Raw genomic sequence first — 19550 nt, 5'->3', positions numbered from 1 at the left:
TTGCATTCAGCAACCAAGCCCTTAGATTTTAGCAAATGAACTTTAGATCATAAATTCTTAGATTTTTTAAAGTGTAAGGTCTAGACAAGCCCCTGAGCAACCTGATCCAATTAGACCTGCTTTGAGCAGAGAGGGTTGGTCTAGATGACCTTAAGAGGTCTCTTCCAACCTAAATTATCTTTGGGCCTCTGATTCTTGAAGCAGGAAATGTCCATTTGATCTGTGTTTATAAAGCACCTAGTGTCCAAGACCTTTGGGTGTTACCACAGAAAAAATAAATATTAATCACTAACTGCCAATTTGTTCATACAGTTTATCTCAAGTAATACAAGGAATGGTTTGGTTAGTCTCAGATTATTTACTGAATTATTGGATTCCAAAATTACTGGGGGTTTTGTAAGGATATCACATTTTTTCCTGACTATAACAGACACACAAGAAAAAAATCCAAAGAAAATACACAAACATCTTCTGTAATCTATTGCAAATCCATGGCTGCCCTACTCCATATTTTGAAAAAAAGTTTCTTACTGGTTGGCAGCTGAATCCTCTGAATTGTAAGATAGCCATTCTTGTAAAACAAAGTTATTTAACTAATATCCAGAGTTTTCATTATAGAGTAACACACATAGAAAGTAATTACAAGTTCCACTGAGGATGTGCAAACCAGAATAAGAAAATTCAGCTCAAGCCCATAATTTTACCATTTTTACAGTGTTAACAACTATTGAAAGTTATTGCAAGTGTAAAGACATGTGTCTGAATATTGATAAGGAGGATGATGGGACATCTCCTGAGCCTCGCACAGTGGACCTTTAAAATTGTTCAATTAGCCTCATGCAGATTTTTACAGCATGGATTGCAATGCCAAGGGGACAACAAAGCCAACACAGGGACTTTAAGCTGTGCCTTCTCAATATCAGGGAAAGAAGCACAGCCAGAAAATGTATTACCTGCAGGAACCACCCACTGGGGCTATAGATAGGTAGCACAATTTAGTACTATCAGAAATCACAACATATACAGTAAGTGGTGAAATTTGTACCTACTTGGATTTTGCAATTAAGTATATACCTCTGCTTCACTGCCATTTTTCTGATGTCAGATTTCAAGGGCTTTTGATGGTAATAAAAACCCTCCCACTGACACATATGAAAGATAAGCAGTATGTTTGTAACCCTGTTGCCTGGAAATAGTAGGTCTAGAAATAGTTGGCGCTAAACTTTAAATAAAATTATAGAACTCTTTCAACCTTTCTACTCTCACTGTGTAAATGCGAAAGTAGTGTAAATCTTGTTGACAGTTATTGCCATATCTATTGGCACACACTCAGCAGCAGTTTCAAAAGTGTTGTGCAGCATGGCTAGTACCCATTACCTGTCTCCCCATATTTTCTTACAATTTATTTTCACCCCAGCAGGCAGCACCTCACAATGCCATTAATTTGTTGGGCAGCTCATACTTTCAAACACAAACTATTTTACAATGTGCACTTATAAACAACCTGGTGGTTTACTGGCAATGCTCAACAGTGTCAAGAGGGAGGTTATGATTTAAAGGCAGCAGGTAAAAAATTGAGAGGGTCACGGAGATGACATCGTTTGACCAAACCTCCTGTCCTCTAATTTTACTATCGTCAGCACAAGTGCACAGAACCGCCAGATTCACACTTGGTCTCCACAATAGGTGACTGAAACAATGCTACTATCAAACAGCTCTTTTTTTGGTGCTTTTCCTACACAGTATTCTGCTAATAGTATATTTGCTAGCTGACTATGGGTGTAAGAAAACAAATGAAGAAGGGGAAAGAAGAAATTTTTAAACAGCATGTGATTTTAACAGCAAGTATGGAAAACCCCATCCAAAGCCCTATCTCCTTGCAGAATAATTAGGCACTAGTAAAATACTTGCATGACTCCATATGTATTTATAGTTGTATTTGACTGCTTTGGTTAATACAAACCTTTGCAGAGTGAAGGGAAAAAACCCCATCACTAACAGAAAAAAATAAGCCTTTTTATTGTAACAAACTGAATCTCACATTTTTGTCTTATTACAATCTAATTCCCTCTTGTAAATTCTACTTCTACCTCTAGTAAGTAATGCAAACGTATATACACACAATCTGAGGTCTTCCCAGATTCTTAATATCATCAATGTTTTTAGAATATTTTACGTATATTTTTATCAGTAATACTAATGTGTTCATTAACTGAAGCTGTCTCTCCTGTTGTTCCTCAAAATTAAATTGCTGTCAATCTGACACCTTTTGCAGACACTCAAGGAACTTGAAATTTTCTATTAACAAGTAATAGAAAACTAGAATGGATCAGAGGATATGATTATGTGTTACAGCAGCCAAAAATGATCTGCTAGGCTATTCTATTTTTATTTCTGTATCTTTAATCCAAAGATTCCGGCACCTGGGGCAGGGTTAAATGAGCAAACAATCTGAGTAATATGCTATCAGTATTCCTAGGGAATGCTTGTCTGCCATTACACAAATTGAATACTGCAAAATGGTTATTGAAGCTTTTCATACAAAGGTCACAAAATAAAAACATATCTTTGGTATAAAAAATTTCTTACTGTAAATCTAAGCCATAAATGCAACTACTCAAGTATAATTCACATGCAAAGAGAGCCTGAAGGGGTTAAGCCAGTGTCAGTCTTAAATTCATGCAACCTTTCTACTTAATTTTAAACATTTTCCATGTGCTTGCAATGTTTCCTAATAACAGGCCAATTCCTTAACTCACACAGGAATCTAAATTACAATAATCATATGCATTCCTTCCCCCAAGAAAGGAAACACCTGTTGTAGTTGGTTAATTGCTGACTTTTTGTAAGCTTTCAGAAGAAAACTAACATTTAGAAATAATTTAAAACCAAAAAAGTTCAGAAGCAGAGAAACACATGAATTTTAAAACTGATATGAAACTCAAAATGTATGTTGAGATAGTAACAGATGTTTTCACTTTGTTAATTAAAGAAAAACTCTGTATCAAACTACCATAATAGAACAGTTATTTTATAACTAAGATAGGGCTACTTTCTGTTCCATTTCACTTCTGCAATAATTGTTATTAATGCCACTACACAGCAGGAGAAAATAAAAATTAAGCCCTAAAAAAGAATGAGAATTAAAAAAAAGAGTATGTGTACCTAAACCAATACACAATATAGAAGATTTATTCAATGAGGAATTTAAGAAATTCATTCACTTGTTTCTACGGAACTCTTGGTGAATTTGAGAAAAAGGCACATATTTACACTTCTACAAACCTCAAAGTGTCACTTACACCTATCCTTTTAAAAATACCCACATATGTACTCATAGTAGTAGTAGTAGCTTTAATCTGAGAGTTGCTAATTATTTTCAGCTGCATTCTAATGTACAAAAAAAGGTGACATTCTGCCTTAAGCTATGGCATTTTATTTTCATTATATAAATCCGGTCATTTCAGTGGAATTACACTCAAAAGGAGCAAAAGGAGTTATGCCTTGTGCTAATGCTCTTATACAAATTTCTGTATTTGAGGGATGGCATGGTACTTGGAACATGGTAGCCAAAGTACAGTCAGAGCAAGATCAATATGGAGGAAAGACTAAAAAAGAGAGTTCAGGAAAAGCAAACTTATACTTCTCCTGTCATGTACAAATGAGACAGTTACAGAGCTTTGCATCCTGCAAGGTGTATTTTCAAATGACAGTCAAGTCTTTCCAGAGATAAACAGCAGGACAACCATTGCCTTCAGTACTAAAATGGAAAAGCAGTTATAAAAAAAAAGGAGGAAATAAAGCCTGGGTAAACTGATCAGTTTTTGCTACAACAAAAAATGGTATGTGTTACTAAGTCTGCAGCAGATAGGGTAAAAATCCAACAAAATATCTGGATATTGCATTCATACCCCTTATCACTTATGTCTTAACTAATGGCTGTCATACAGGTAAGTGTTCATTTACCTGGGTTAATGAGGTGCAAGGCTCACAAAGGGCTCCCAGCAAAGCCAAGTTAAGCATTGGAATACTGTGGAGCAGCTCCTGTGAGCCTTCTTCTGCAGACACCTGTGCTGAGGTATGTGTCACAGGTCCTGCACAAGGTGCACATTAGGGCACACCCCTTGTTCCAGGTCAGCCAGACCTGGGCTAAATTCACCTTGAATGGTGCAGAGGAGCCTGAGCTGCTCTAAGTAGCTGGCCCAATATGAGAATGCACGTCAGCAAGGTAATGTTTCCCCTCCAGCAGCCAAAGCGAGCCCCAGCAGAATAATGCAGTAATGCTGACAGCAGAGAGCTTGATGTGATTACTTGGATGCTACATTATAGGCATAACCTGAAACAATAAGTAACTTCCTACTTCTTCTTGGACTTAACATGCCAGCCCTCCCACCCTCCCCTTTTTCTCTGTAGGAACCAATTTACTGTGAATTTTTTTTTTATACAATAGCTAATTTCACCTACTGCATTTAATGTCATAGGAGTTATACATGTAAAGCCCTGTACTTAGAGATAAGATAGTCTTTTATGCCATTTTAATCAATCTTTGTCATGGGTATGTTACTTAATAGCTCTGTCTTCCTATAGAAAATGAGCAACTTAAGGGAAATGAAACTTTTCAAAGATACATTTTCCTTCTGGCAGACTGTGAAATACACCATAATTATCCTCTTTCGATGAATAACTTTTGAAAGAAAATGAACATTCTGTGCACCGAAAAGTATAATACAATGACAATCTCAACTGCCTTGTAAATAAAAGGAAATTGTTTTTCTACTATGATCTATATTGCACAGGAACATATATACATGCTTGATAAATATAGAACCAAATCAGACTATCAAGATATTTTTTAAGGTTCTATTAATTTCTAACAACAATAAACTCAGTGTTTCACAGCCAAAAGGCATGTTATTTATATTTCTGAAAGACTAAAACTGTGTTATGATTTATGGGCTCCATCCTGCACACTGATGGAACTACTTGTACGAGTCAGTCTATGAAGACTGAACACAGTGTCTTTTAAAGAAAAAAGAGAAAGATAATGGACCCCCAAAACTTTACTGGTGGGAATGGGGACATAGGGAGTAGTAGAGATGGAAAAGAAGACAGGAAAAGGCCTTTTCCATAGCAAATAAAATCATGACATTCCAGCCCACATTCTCGTATTAGGAAACCTGTACTATCTTTAACAGCTTGGTAAAGTAAATGTTTGAACACAGATCTTACAAACTAATGGCGCTATGCACAATTTAATTAAACAGTTAGAACAAAATGCCATTTAGCCCTTTTTGATATCTGAATATGTTGTTCCAGTAAATATGAGCACAAAGCAAAAATAAGGAGCCAAGGCCACATTATCTTCATTAGCATGAGACAAAAACATTTGAATACCAACCTTTCACTCAGACAGTCAGCCAAAATCCAAGTTTTAAGTTAGGAAAATTACAGCTCTACCACAAAGAAACTTGTTACTATAGGAAACCTGTGATGTTTATGTCTTACATCCTTTGGTTTTTACTTTTTTTATTTTTTTTCCTTCTTCCTTTCCCTCTCCCAGAATCACTGCCTCCAGAGATAAGGTGCTGCTGCTTAGTGGTAACACATCACAGTATGGAACACCCTGCGCTACAGTTTCTCGAAGAACCAACAAAAACCTGGAAACTAACATGTATCCGTAGAACTTCTCAGTAAGGGATACTCAGCATGTCATTCAGATGTTTAAAAGGTGACAAAATAATGAGGTACACACTAAAGATGAGGCAGCATGCAATATCACTGAATGCTACCCTATTTCCCAACACTGCTTATACAATATTATCCTAAACAGGTGTTCCCTTGCTCTTGTCCCCAGCACTTGGAAGCTGCACTTCATGCAGGGGTCGCACCAACTGAAAAGACAGATCCTCTACCAGAGTAATTTCTGCTTGGTAGATTGGTGACCACAGAGCTAATGAAAGACATGGGATACCAGATCTATCGACGCAAGCATGGTTCAGTTCAACAAGTCTTATCTGCAGTGGTGCCCCATTCCCATTCCTGCTCCAAGGAATGTTCAAGTACTTGATGAACTGTCACCACAAGCAGAATATACAGAAATTCATCTCACCATACAGCTGGAAGGAAGGGAGGTGTCTAACTCAACCTATTCCTTAGCTTCTACTTAACTGGAAAAAGAGTCACCACCAGTGAGCATTTTTTTTTCTGTCTACTTTAGATACTTATTTGAATGCTGGATAAACACTCTTCTCCTGAGTTGACTCTGTCTACTCACTATAGGGTTGATTTTTTTTAGACACTGAAGTTAATGCCACACTAACTATAACAGCCCTCAGAATTTTTTTATTTAGCATAAACAACACACACTCCCAAAATAGGAACTAAAAATTCTACACAGAAATATGTGCCCTTTAGTTTAAAGTTTCAGAATAGATGTGGAACATGCGTGGACAAGAAAAAAAATACTGTTTGAATAAATTTAGATTTTTTTCCTAATGTTTAGACTAATAAAAAGCTGAATGTCTTAACATAGACTAGCTATGAAATAGCTAATAAGCTTTTTTTTTCTCTGTGGGAAGGTGTTAATGTCTACATTGTAAAAAGCTGTCTAAACAAGATACAAAGTAAGGGCTATTACCTTATGTAGCCATGACATCAAGGGCTATTACCTTATGTAGCCATGACATCACCAATAACATTTAATAAAAATATTATAGAGAGTTCATTATACATGCCTTACCAAGTCAAAAATAACCCAAAGTCTACCAATAAAGTATATACACTGTGTATATTTAATGTATATATTATACAGACATTGTATATAGTACATAGTTTCAACTTTTTCAACAAGGAAAGGTCACCTAGCCAGAGTAGAGGTTATGAAAGACCTCCATAAATTAAATTAGACAGCTAGCTGAAAAAGTTTAAGTTGTTTAGGGAACATGTCAGGAATCCCCTATCTACAGGGAGGCTTCTCTCTCCCTGTAGAGTGGAATTTGACACCTAATAAGAAAGGCATTTTCAATTGTCTTAATATTTATGGGTATTTTGAAGTGTTTTAAGGCCTTCACAGTCTCTGTATGTCTTGAACTGCTTTAAACTGTAGTGACCCGCCTGCATACACATTATTCCACCTCCAAAGCTTTTGCATTTTCATTCAAAAAGTCATAATGCAGTTATTAAAAGAGATTTCCACACAGAGTTATTGACTCATATTGGTAAGCTTGGTTTATGCCTAGGTGCTGTGATTTGCACATTGTCTTGAATTTATCTAGTAGTCTGTGGAGTGACAGCTCACTGCAGCTCTTAACAAGCTGTACAGATCAACTTGGTAAGGACTTAGTCAGTGTTCCTGGTGATGTACCAAATAATTTTGGAAAAAGTATTTCACTGAAATATTTATAGTCCAAAGGCTTCACCCATTAAGAGTTCATAGATACCGTCTTCAAGTATTTGAGTCCATTGAGGTGAGTGGAACCCCTCATGCAAAAATGAGTTACATGTATTTCTGCCATCAGATCTGATGAGACTTTAAAAGAGGTCCCATTTCTGAACAGGGCTCGAACTGAACTTCAGCAACGAACGCAAAACAAAACGTAACAACTTCCACCCTGAGGAAAACTTCATTTAGCAAAAAGTTTACTGGAGAGATTTAAAAAAAAAAATCCTTTTTGTCACAAAAGGATTGAAAATTTTATTTAGAATTTCTGTGAGGAATAAAACAGTTTGAGACAACATAAGGGGTATATATTTTTCATGTAAGACATGTTGCCACGATTTAACTTGTTTTAGATGCAATTTGCAACCAAATAGCACACTTATTTGCATTTATGTTTTTCAACTCTTAGTTTTGTTTCTATGCAGTATGTTAACCTTTTCAAAGTAGTGACTTTTGGCATTTTTCAATATCTGTGAATATCCAAAAAGAAGTCCTAGCTAAATAATGTTCAAGGGTAGTTCACAGTAACATCTAAAATCTGTAAGTGGTCTGTGGATAGACGTATCATTGAGACATACATACTAGAAATTGTTAAGTAAAATAACAAATGGAAACATTGCAAGTGTGAGGTTCTTAATGTCAAAAGACTAAGTCATCTACTTTCACAAATTGTCCAATGTATCTGTAGTTACATTTTTTCCAAATGCATTGACATTTTACAATAGAAATTGTACTGATAAATTAGAAATTAAAATGAAATTAAATCATAAAAGAACCGTATGATTTTTACCCTAATAAAATGTGATATAAGACCCTCTCTACTGCACAGGAGCTGAAATGAAACCTCTAGTATTTTTTCCACTAACAAGGATTATGATAATACTTACTACACTAAAGCTAAATATGTTTGGGATTTTTTTTTCCCAGTTAGTTATAAGCAAATGAGATAAATATATTTTCTTACATGTTTTATATTAAAATATAAATAATTAGTTAGACAGAAATGCAATGCACAAGCACGCACACCTACATGCTATGGCTGTCAAATGTTTTTCTTTAGCATACATGCACAAACCCCTAATAAGATAAGCAGGGAATGTATTTAAATAGTGCACATTTTAAACCATTCAATTTCAATATATATTGTTTTTCAGACTACTTGCATGTAATCATATTGTTTTCTAAGCAGACATCCATTTGATTACTTAAAGCACAAATTGTGGTCTGGCTATTGAGAGTGCAGAGGGGGACAATGGGAAGAGCAAAGAAAATACAAGCCTTTTTACATCAACAGGTGGCAACGCTAAATAGGAAAGGAAAGAAAGAGGGGAGTGGGCTCAGAGAAATATACCTTCCCAGCATTGCACAGATACCTAAGAAAGAAAAAAAGATTTGGCAGAAATTTGACCCTTTCCCTGCAATGATGAACATGTTGCACCTACAGGGTTTGTACACGACAGCACAGGAAGATAGCAGCAGGACCTCACAGAGGTTTCTTGGTCAGTTTTAGAAGTCCACCTTGGGACTGTTCACCATGCTCAGGGGCCACAAATTACCCAGAGCAAGGAGACAGCTTCCAACAGTCCATGCAAGTAACCCACCTAAGGGCTCAGAGTACTAACCTTCAATTCATGTATTTATGGTCAAGTTATAAAATAAGAAAAGCAGAGACAAGAATACAGATTGATACACAGCTGAAAAACCTGCAGTTGTACTGCAATTGAAAAAGTCCAAAAGTAAATGTGTGTGCTACTCAGAAGTCCCACAAAAAAGCATTAGATTTCTAAAAAACAAACAAAATTCAACACAAAAAATCTGAGATATATATATATGTATGTATGTATGTATCCATAGGAAAACATGAGGATTGATTGCTGTCTCCTAGGAAGTGCAGTGCATAGTTGTGAAGTGATTAGACTGCTTATTTGGACATAAAAATAACTACAAGGATGTTTATTCAGAATAAGTTAATAAACAGAAGTTAACAAGCAGGTATGTATTTATCATAGTTCTCAATACAGCAATACCTATCCCTGCACCAGGTATTAATAGTTTGCAAAGTGTTTTCTTCAAACTAAAAGGTACAATGTGCCAGAAGTACATAGTGCCTAAGAAAATAATCAGCTACTGAAAAAATCATAATGCTTTCAAGTGAGAGTCAGTTATTTCCCCAGTGAGTTGATTCAGATTTCTCAAAACTATTTGAGAAGCCTAGACATAAAATTGATTGAATTCCATTCCTCAGCAATAATCTTGGATTCTGACTTGAAGAAGCACACTCTAATTCATAAGAATCTATCTTAGCTAGCAGAATTAAATGATTGTTCTTGGCAGTATAAAATAGGACCGGACCCATAAAACTAATCAGTTGGTTCAGAAATGTTCACACTACCTTCATTTTTGAGTTTTACTTTGAGTTGTTTTAACCTGGTTTCATGGACTAAACACACACTTGCAGTCAGAGCATGTACCTCCCATCCTCACACACCCCACACCTTCAAAAGGAATCCACCTCTGCATGCTCAAGACTGCCCAGTGTTGCAAACCAGAACAAAATAAATATGGACCATTCTGAAACCCAAGAAGGGTATTCCTGCTCAGCACTGGAATGTAGTGAAGGTGCAAACAATACTACTATCTATGCCCTCAGTGATGTGACAGGTGATCTAGTTTTGGATATTGAGAAGTCAATCTCTGCTTTAAAATTCCCTTTTGGATGAAGCTACTTCCATCCACAGTGGATATAAAGTGATTAGAAACTAAGTAATGAGAACAGTTTTTCTAAAGTAAGGTGCTTAATGTCTGCATTATGAACACTTTGACATGGGAAGTTCTGTTCAGTCTTTAATATTTTTATTGTAATTTTATTTTATCCTGTCCAGGAAAATGAGAATTGAGTGTAGCAATGCCCTTTTAATACATCAATTATAGTCAGTAGATTGAAATCACTCTTATGTATGTATCAAAGACACACATAATTTCAATAATTAAAGAAGTGATAATGTCGTTCACTACTATCAAAAGGATAAATATCCTGTCTCCCTGTGTTCAGGAACAAAAAAAAAGGAAAAAATTTGGTGAGCCCTTTACCCAGCAGCCTCCATCTCTTGAACATCAGGGCATAATACAGAATTTTAGTGTATGCAGAAGCTCAGTGCCTGGTGAGACTTTGGCTGACAGGGTGGATCTGTAAGTCACACTGAGACAACTGAGAACATATGTCAAATTTCTAGACCTCACAGAAATTGAATGCTGGCACATATTGCAGCCTCTAAGCCATAAAAAAATACTTCATTCCAAAGCTTTTGTTATTGTTCAGCTTAATTTAGCTAAATTAAAACTACAACACACTATAAGTGACTTAAACTTATAACTAATGACTTAAACACATATAACTATTGACTTAAAAATTACTGCTGATGAAATGTAAAAATAGAATGTTCAAAACTTTAAAAGGATCCCAACAGCATAAGACAATTGAAGTCCTGATCTTTATAAAGTCTGGATTAGGAGGAGAAGCAAGATGATACTCTGAAGCAAAAGGTAGTCCTTTTGGTAGGATTAAAAAGAGAAAAACAAACAAACAAACCCCAAATGATTTTCAAAGTCTGATCCGTCCATTCCTTTGGTGTGAAGAGAGTGATGGCTTATAATCACTCGGACTTGTGACATGCAGTCAAGTGTTACAATGCGCAGTATTCAGATTCTCAGAGAACAGCAATTATTATTTATTATTGGTTTTGCCAAGAGTTATGTTTAATAATAAAATTTATTAAGTGCATCTAATCACCAGGGAAGTATATGAGCCCAGAAAAAAAATGATCATGCCTGTGCAAGCCAACTACAGCATATGTGTTCAAGGATTCATACAGCATTACAAGACAGTAACAAAAACGTATATATGGATTGCTCTTTTTATACTGAAGTAATTGCCCTCGCCTCTGGCCAAAGCTTGTTAGAAACAGGGCACAATCATCCCCAAGTTTTATGCACACTGCCATTAAGAAACATTGTAAAAGCTCTGGAAGCACTTTCCAACTCCAAAATCTCCAACTATTTCTAGACTGAATATCCCAGTAGCACACAATGCCACATGGTGTGATTAGTCTGCTTAACAGGTGAGGCAGATTTGCAAGTATAGACACTGCAATTGGCAGTACATCTTTATTTGTGTCCTTGTGGCAGTGCTTCCCATCAGAAAAGCTAAATGCACAAGAAAGGAAATATCTAAGAACCATCTGTCCTTTTTATTGACAAGGTCAATTATATAACCAGTTAACATTATGGAGTCAGATAGCCTGTATCAATCTGTAAGCTTACCTTGGCATACAAACTTCAATTCCTTGGCATCTGTAACAGTGGTTCTTTTATCTGACCTCTTCTTTTCTGTCCGACGGTGGCTACGTCTTTTCTTTGTCTCTCCCCAAAGATTCGATCCACCATGCATGCTTGGGATGTTTAGAATGGCAATTCCTTCCAGAGAGATATTAATTAAGTCCAGCTGAATTCCATCACACTGATTAGAAAGGAAGGACAAAAAAGAAAAGGGAGAGAGAGAGAGAAAGCAGTAAGAGAGAAAGAAAAATCTGAATGTTCTTTTTCTCAGATATTCTTCTTCAGCAATTTATCATTCTTAACACTGCTAATAGTTTATTCAATGTTTACACCTAAGAGATATACTTGTATCTGAAAAGGAGGTATGAGATAAGAAAATATCACCATTCATAAGGTAAAATATGATTGCTATTCAGCTTTTGATTGCCTTAGTGTGGGACCATTTGGTACTGTCTTATCTGATACCTGTTCACTGACCCAAGTGAAATACATTTCTAGCTTCACTACAGCTATTAGCAGAAAAACATTTATCCTACCTAAATTTCTTTATCAATAACTGGAGTTTTTGTTGACTTTTCCAGCTAAATTTACTGCCTTATTATTTTGCAATGATACTTCTTACTCTTGCAACTGAGTCCCCTCACAACAAATGGATTACAATGCAGGTATAGAATTCACAGACTTATCTAAGCAAGTCCCAGGAGCACAGAATATCACACAGGTATTACTTTCAATCCAAAGGCACAACAAGCACATCAGCATAGGACTATGGCTTACTAGTAGCTCCTAACCAGAAGTAAAATGAGTAGAAGTGGGTACAACAATTCCTAATGCAGCTGCAGCAATTCTTACCCCAGAACCTTCACCAAGCAGTCCTCTGAAAGATGCACCATTGCTAAGGGAAAACATAGCATGTGGAGCTAAAGAAGAGAAATCAGTGATTTAAAACCTTTCCAAGACTTACTGGATGCACAGAAGTAATCTTAGTCTGTGGGACAGTCCCTTCAGTGATGGAATGATGCCCATCTTGTGTCACTAGTGTGTATTTCTCATGCCTCCTATAGCAAACCTGGACATTTACACGTTTTATACAAGTACGTTTCTTTGCTAAATCTGGCTTCCAGTTACATCTTATAAAGGGACCATATTTTTCACTTCTGGAGAATGGCTCAGGGATCTTAACATATCAGCCTGCCCAGTGACAAACTGCAGCATCTTCTCAGGTTTTCAACATTTGCAAACACAGTTCACCTGAGATACACTGGATGAGACAGCTTGATAGCACACACTTAGCTTTCACTGGCTATACTTTATTCAAGTAAAGTCCTCCTCTCTACCACCATTAGGAAGTTCTTAACTCATACAAAATGCAGCAAAAGACTGAAGAACCTCCACAGGAAAAAAATAAACTGCAACTTCATATTACTAGAGTGGAACCTGCAGCTGGAAAGCAAAGCATCCAGTTCTACTCATTAGTTCACTGAACCAGCCAAAGTTGCCCCTTGGCTAGAGGTGGATTAGCTTCATTCCTAGATAGTGTATACCGATATCCTTACAAGTAATACGGACCACAGTGTAGAGCAGCATATTTTTAAAACATTTGATCCTACTCCTGCAATGTTCTGCAAGCTTGTAGAAGATCCAGTCATCCATTTCAAATGGATTAAGGGTATTATTTTACAATTCCAATACACAATAAGGGAGAAAACTGGAAAAATAATTAAACATGCCTCAGTAATAGTCCACTGACATCTTGCAGCTCGCTGCTCAGTGGGTCACTGGCACTTCTTCCTCTCTGCCTAAATCTTTATCGCAGCTTTCAAGAACAGCCAAGTACAACTCAAGAATAAATGTGAACAATTGTTTATTCTGAAACTTTCTAAGATCATAAAACAGAACTGTATTATAATGCATGCACATCTTAATTCTCCTAAGAAGAGCATAAATCTGGAGAGAGAACAATTTCAACACTAAGATTTCCATTTTATATTTGCTCTTCAAGAATCAAATTTTAAACGTGTGGATTATATTCATACAGGCAAACCTTTAAAGTCAAAAGGCATATCTGGAAGTGAATTGGCAGTTGTAGCAACTACTGTAATTGAAAGTGTAACTTTTTTATAACACTTTTCTTACAAGAATAAAGGCCTAGGTTTTCAGTGTCATTTTTGGAAGCAAATTTGACATTTTCCCCAGTATTTTATACGTATTAAATAAATACTAAGATGATTTATTTTGCTAAAAATTCTGCTCATGTGTATGCTCACTTACTGCTATACATTCTAGATAAACAGATATTAATTTCATAATTAAAAGTAATCTTGTGTAAATACCCTGCAGGCCTCAATGAATCAAACACATACTGTGTGTCAGGCCTCCCACTGTCTTCAAGTGGAATGTACTGGCTGGATAATTAGATAGTACATATTTTTTAACCTTATTTGCATGCATATTATATCTTTTGCACACTGACAAGCAGCAGTAACAACAAAAGTCAGATTACCACAGGGAATTCCCACAAAGAAGTCTTCATTTCTTATAATTTGCAGCCTAAATTAAAATAATTTGATCTTTGACAAGGATGAAATGTCAAGCAGAAGGGGGTCCTCTACAAGCCACGGCCTGTGGCTTCTGAAATCTGCCTAATTTATGTCAGTCACTTCTTAATACATATTTAAGTATTACACGAGAAAGATGATAAATATGCAATCTGACACCTTTGGTATTTCCCTGCTGTTAATTTATAAAGGTCTGGCGTCCCCCAAACTGACTGGAATTATTTAAATAAAAGAAGAATTGTGAAATAGGATGGTGCGGGGTCTAGCTTCCATTTTCACTCAATATTGAGCACAGCAGGTAGTACACTAAGACAATTATGTGACGAGGCCTCAGAGTCCCCCAGTGATGAGCAACTTTCTGAATTAGGAAAGGAGCATTTCTTTTGTTCATACACAGACAAAAAGTTTGCCCTACAGGTAGCTCTGCATAGTTCTAACACATTTATATACTATAAAAACAAAACATACGCGTTCTGCTCCTTTTTTTTTATTTCAAAGAATGTGACAGCACTGTTAAAAGAAGCACGCTTTTAAAATGTGGAGTATGCATACCTAGACTAAAAAGAAACACTAGCTCTTCTAACTATTTTTTGCCTTCTTTCCTGGCCTCATTCACTTCTTGGGTATTATTGTTTATACCTTATTTATCATATCAATTATTTTCAGATCATCTCTCTGTTGATATAATACATATCTACACCTGAAAAGAGCTGATATTAAGGCTTTACTGTGAAACCAAGGGCAATATCAGGCAAGTGTACAGAAATGTATTAAACTCCTTTTCCTTACCCTCAATACTAGGTGGTACAGAGGGCTTACACTGCTCCCACTATGCTTTTACTGCATTGCAGGTATGGTCCACGCCATCCCTACTTACACCACATCTATACCTGCTCTCATTAATTATCTTTCACATAACTTTCCTTTTTTTTTTTTCCTGAGGTGGAAATAAACTGCAACTTCTCTAAATTGTAAAATCTTCAGCCTTGTTTACTGACACATTATTATTGAAAAGAAATACTTAGTTTTGTCCTTGTTTTTGTTTGTTTGTTTGATTGATTTTGGCTTCTTTCTCATTTTTCCTCTCCTCAACTTCTTGCATCCCATTTTGAAAACAAAAATACATCTTATTCTGGATTACATAAGAATTGTGTCCAACTTTGTTCTGCATCTTACACTCACACGGAAGAAAACATACAGAACATGAGTCAAGAATGTATGTCAGAAAAACCAAACTTAATTAGGTTAGAAATCAAAGACAAGGCTAAACAAATATTTGCCCAGAGAACACTCGATCACCAGCTCACAGCTCAGACATACAGATCCTTAATCTTCTCAGGCTTTGTTCATTCAAAATTTGGCTGTAGAGCAAACACATTCTTTGTGCATTTTATTTGGAGTGAAATGTGGCCTGATGCATCAATCTCCCATTTACAGTGACATCCCCATGGGGCATCAGGTTAGAAATCAGACTATAATCCTGATAATGTTCAAACAAGAAATATTAGATACCATCATACTGGCAAGCATTGTAATTTACTCATTTTAAATAAATATGCAAATAAATACCTCCTAACAGTTCTTGTAAACTTTGGAAACTATGCTTTTTGTTCCTAATTGTATGACTAATGGTGATGACCAGGATAGATGAAGTGAGTATTAAGAAATGTGGCTCATATACTGGCAATATAACACTTTATTGGTAATAACAGTTATCTACTTGAACAGGCAATAATTATACAACTGATAGCAGCAGCACCACAAACTTGTATACCTACTTGTTTGCTTTGTGACGTTACCATTTAATCAGCCTTTCAATGGTTAAAATTATATGGCTAAAGTTCACATGTTAGTATGTATCAGGATATGTATGACTTTCTCTATATATACATATTTTATTGGGAGAGCCTGCTCTTCAATTATATTTAACCAAAAGGTACATTTAACTTGCAGTTTATTCAAATCAAATCAAACCAGGTAAGCATTTCTTCTAATAACTAATAAAATATTTTTCATGCTACATTTCCTTAAACTTGTGTGTGAAGCACACTCTTGGGAAGCAAGGGTGATTTTTTTTTGTTTGGTTTCTTTTTCCTAAGGCTTTTGGTGGAGTTTTCTTTTATTTTTATTATATTTTAATCTAACGCATGAAGAGCAGGTTTTCACTTCAAAGAGAAACAAAACAGCAGAACAGGCAAGTGTGACACTGTTGGTCTTACAGTCTCAGTATTCCTTGCTACTGTTCTGCTATCAGGTACATGGTCCCTTCAGATCATTTCAGACTTCGTCCTTTAGGAGGCTTTGACTGGACTCTCACAGCTCCCACCAGACCCCTCTGAGTGCCCCATGCTACTAAACAAACACTCCATTGACACATTCAGTTTGTCAGTACTACTGGAAAGGAAAAGCACCATCATCCTCTCGATAAATGATTTCATTATTCAACCCAAATTCCCAGGTTTGTATCTTCACTGATTTCTCATTTTTCATGTACTTATTCATAAACATCAGATGCCCAAACAGTTTATGTAATTTAGCCACTTATTCTAGCAGCCATCAAATTGGCAGTGGCACATTATTTTAAATTTCTATTTTGTCTGTAAGTATCCTGTGTCTTTTTAGGTAATGTTCAATGTGTAATGGAAAGATGACCCCTTGTGCAGAGAGAAAAGCTATTTAATGAAGGGGAATAATTCAAAAAATATATATATTCTTTAACCTTTATTCAGGAAAGTAAGTACAATTTTAGGGAATTGAGTTTTAAAGGTTATAAAACCTTGGGACCTAGAAATAATAAGATTATTTTTTTTTTATTTTAATCCTGCAGCAGCTCTCACTCCCTCCAACAGTCTTTCATTTTTCCATCTGACCTAGCCACACTCCCTATTGATTTCTAATGTTATACTTCACCTCTTCACCTTGTCTACTGTATTAAGACTTCACTAATCATCAAACTGAACTTTGTTCCAGTGTGCAGGGCTACACTACAAATAGACACGATAAAAATATTATTTTGGAATACAGGGTCGAAAGGATGTGCACCGCTTTGCCTTGTTGGATTCAGGCACTCTGCACCCTTGCTCCCTACATTTCAGACAAACTAGTGACATTTCAAGGACAAAGGCAACAATTAGTTTCTTACTTCTATTTCTACAGATTCATGCAGCTTCTTACAGGTGGCTGAGAAAGTTTCCGAAGTGCCAAATTCAAAATACCAAAATTTGTTCTTCATTCTGAAACAAGAAAAAAAAAAGAAAAGAAAAAAAAGAAAGATCTTATTCACTATCAATATGTGACAAAAGTGATCATCCTGTCTTCCACTATAAGTAATGGCAAAGGCTTGGGAACATGTGACATCCCATTTGAAATAGATGAGCTCATAATTTTCAAAGCTTAAATGTTGGTGTCAAGTTGTATGATATCCCCTAAAGGGATAACAGGAATGTGTTGAACTGACAGGTTCAAATGTACCTTTGACTTTTCTTTTTCAGTGACTATCAGAATATTTTTTGTCACTTAACCAGTGACATGCCTCAGAAAAATGTATCGATTTTATTTCATGTCTTCCACCTACTATATGATTTCTGATTCACAGTTAACATCTTTATCCTGCAGAGTAGTAGAATGTGCAAGCAGGGCAATCCCATCATGAACAAGAGCCAAGACAAAAATGTAGCTTGCCTTAAGCTAGTTGAAAGTAAAGGCAAATACCTATTGTAGATGATGACAGATGAGACACTAGAAGAAAATAAAAATTCCAGATCTAACAATCTTTAGATATTTTGCAGTAGGGGAGCTGTATTACCAGGTAATTCACTCATAGACACATTTTAAATGGGCAATGAGACCTGCATCTTGAGGTTCATTAACAGGTTCCACAGGAAAATAAAACTGGATTAAATGTCAGTAAATTGCTTAGTTTATCACGACAGCAGGCAGAATTTACACTTTTTTCTTTTAAATACATAAAGACTGCACTTCTGTTTTACCAGATTTATTGCATGCTGTTAAATACAATCAGGATGCCAACAGCACCATTTCAAATAAGTACGTGTACTTTTTATGAACTCCCATGAATAATTATTATTCTGTAACAAAAAAAAAGAAGCTAAACAACCACAACAAGACACTGAATTAGAATTCATTATTCCAACTTAGGAATCAGATATGAACACAGTTTCTCCAGTTGTATAAACTGTTCTCTGACACAGTCAAAGCACATTGTGCTTCTAACTTGAAAACAACACAGTCTGCATGAGCTACACGTGGAGAGAAATGAAACATGAATGTACATGACTTTAGAACGTCAAAAGTAAAAATCCTGCTTTTAATTCTTTCAAATTACATATAAAAGACTACTTAATTGTTGTTAAAATCTACTTAATGACTCTTAAAATCACAAAGTAAGAAGAGGTATCGCAGTACTGGCCATTTCCAGAAACCTGTTTGTGTAAGAGCCAGCAATTCTTGGTGTAGCATTAGAGGGGTGTAAAGATGTCCAACCTGGCAGCCTACACAGAGTTGGGAAGAGAAGAGTAATAAGGAAATGAAACACTTCCAATAAAAAAATTTACAGGAATTTCCAAAGGTTTTTACACAGAAGATCTGAAAATATGTGGAAACTATTTTTGAGAACCTGCTCTCAGATAAACGGCATATTCTCAAAGAAGCTCTAACAATCAGAAGGGTTCAGGCCCGATACAGGCCCCGATTTCTTGAGTCTATGAATGGAAGTGATCTGACATATGTTCCTTCTATACCAGTAGTTTAACTAGCATACTGTCACACCGACCTGGGATCAAGTGCTCTATTTATACCAATATATATGAAGAAATTTAGAAACCTTTTGTTTCCAAAGAAATGTGAACAAGCTCTTGAATTTCCATTGGGTGCCTTTGGAAAATCTGGATACAGCTATTTTCCCATACTTTCTACACAGGGATAATCAATAATAATTAAAAAACCAACCAACCAACCAACCAATAAAAAACCACCAAAAAAACCCAACCAACCACCCCCCCCCCCCAAAAAAAAAGCCAAACTAAACTCCCCAAACAAACAAACCACGATCCACAAAGAAACCCAACAAAAACCCCAACAAGAAAGCTCAACAAAACAAGAGGACCAACAAAACCTTGATGTGTCCATAAAAATATTTTGTGATGTCTTTTAATCCTACTATTAAGATAAAAAAGCCTTTATGTCTTCTCTTTTGATAG

General features: G+C 35.9%; 1 protein-coding gene across 12 annotated transcripts in view; it reads right to left on the bottom strand.

Annotated features, from left to right (window-relative positions):
• Window positions 1-19550, bottom strand: part of DGKB (diacylglycerol kinase beta) — a 408855-nt gene that overhangs the window by 63282 nt on the left and 326023 nt on the right. For all 12 annotated transcript variants that reach the window (XM_066196511.1, XM_066196492.1, XM_066196528.1 and 9 more), the window contains 2 exons: window positions 17474-17564; window positions 11759-11954 (listed from right to left, as the gene is read on the bottom strand). In XM_066196511.1, coding sequence (XP_066052608.1) covers window positions 11759-11954; window positions 17474-17564 — 287 coding nt within the window. The remainder of the gene's footprint in view (window positions 1-11758; window positions 11955-17473; window positions 17565-19550) is intronic.

Source organism: Chamaea fasciata, unplaced genomic scaffold (genome assembly GCF_029207755.1).
Source record: "Chamaea fasciata isolate MVZ Bird 193981 ecotype frontalis unplaced genomic scaffold, bChaFas1.0.hap1 SCAF_1, whole genome shotgun sequence".
NCBI classification, from domain to species: Eukaryota; Metazoa; Chordata; class Aves; order Passeriformes; family Sylviidae; genus Chamaea; species Chamaea fasciata.
Note: the sequence above shows the minus strand (reverse complement) of the source record. Positions and strands in the feature narration are given on the sequence as shown.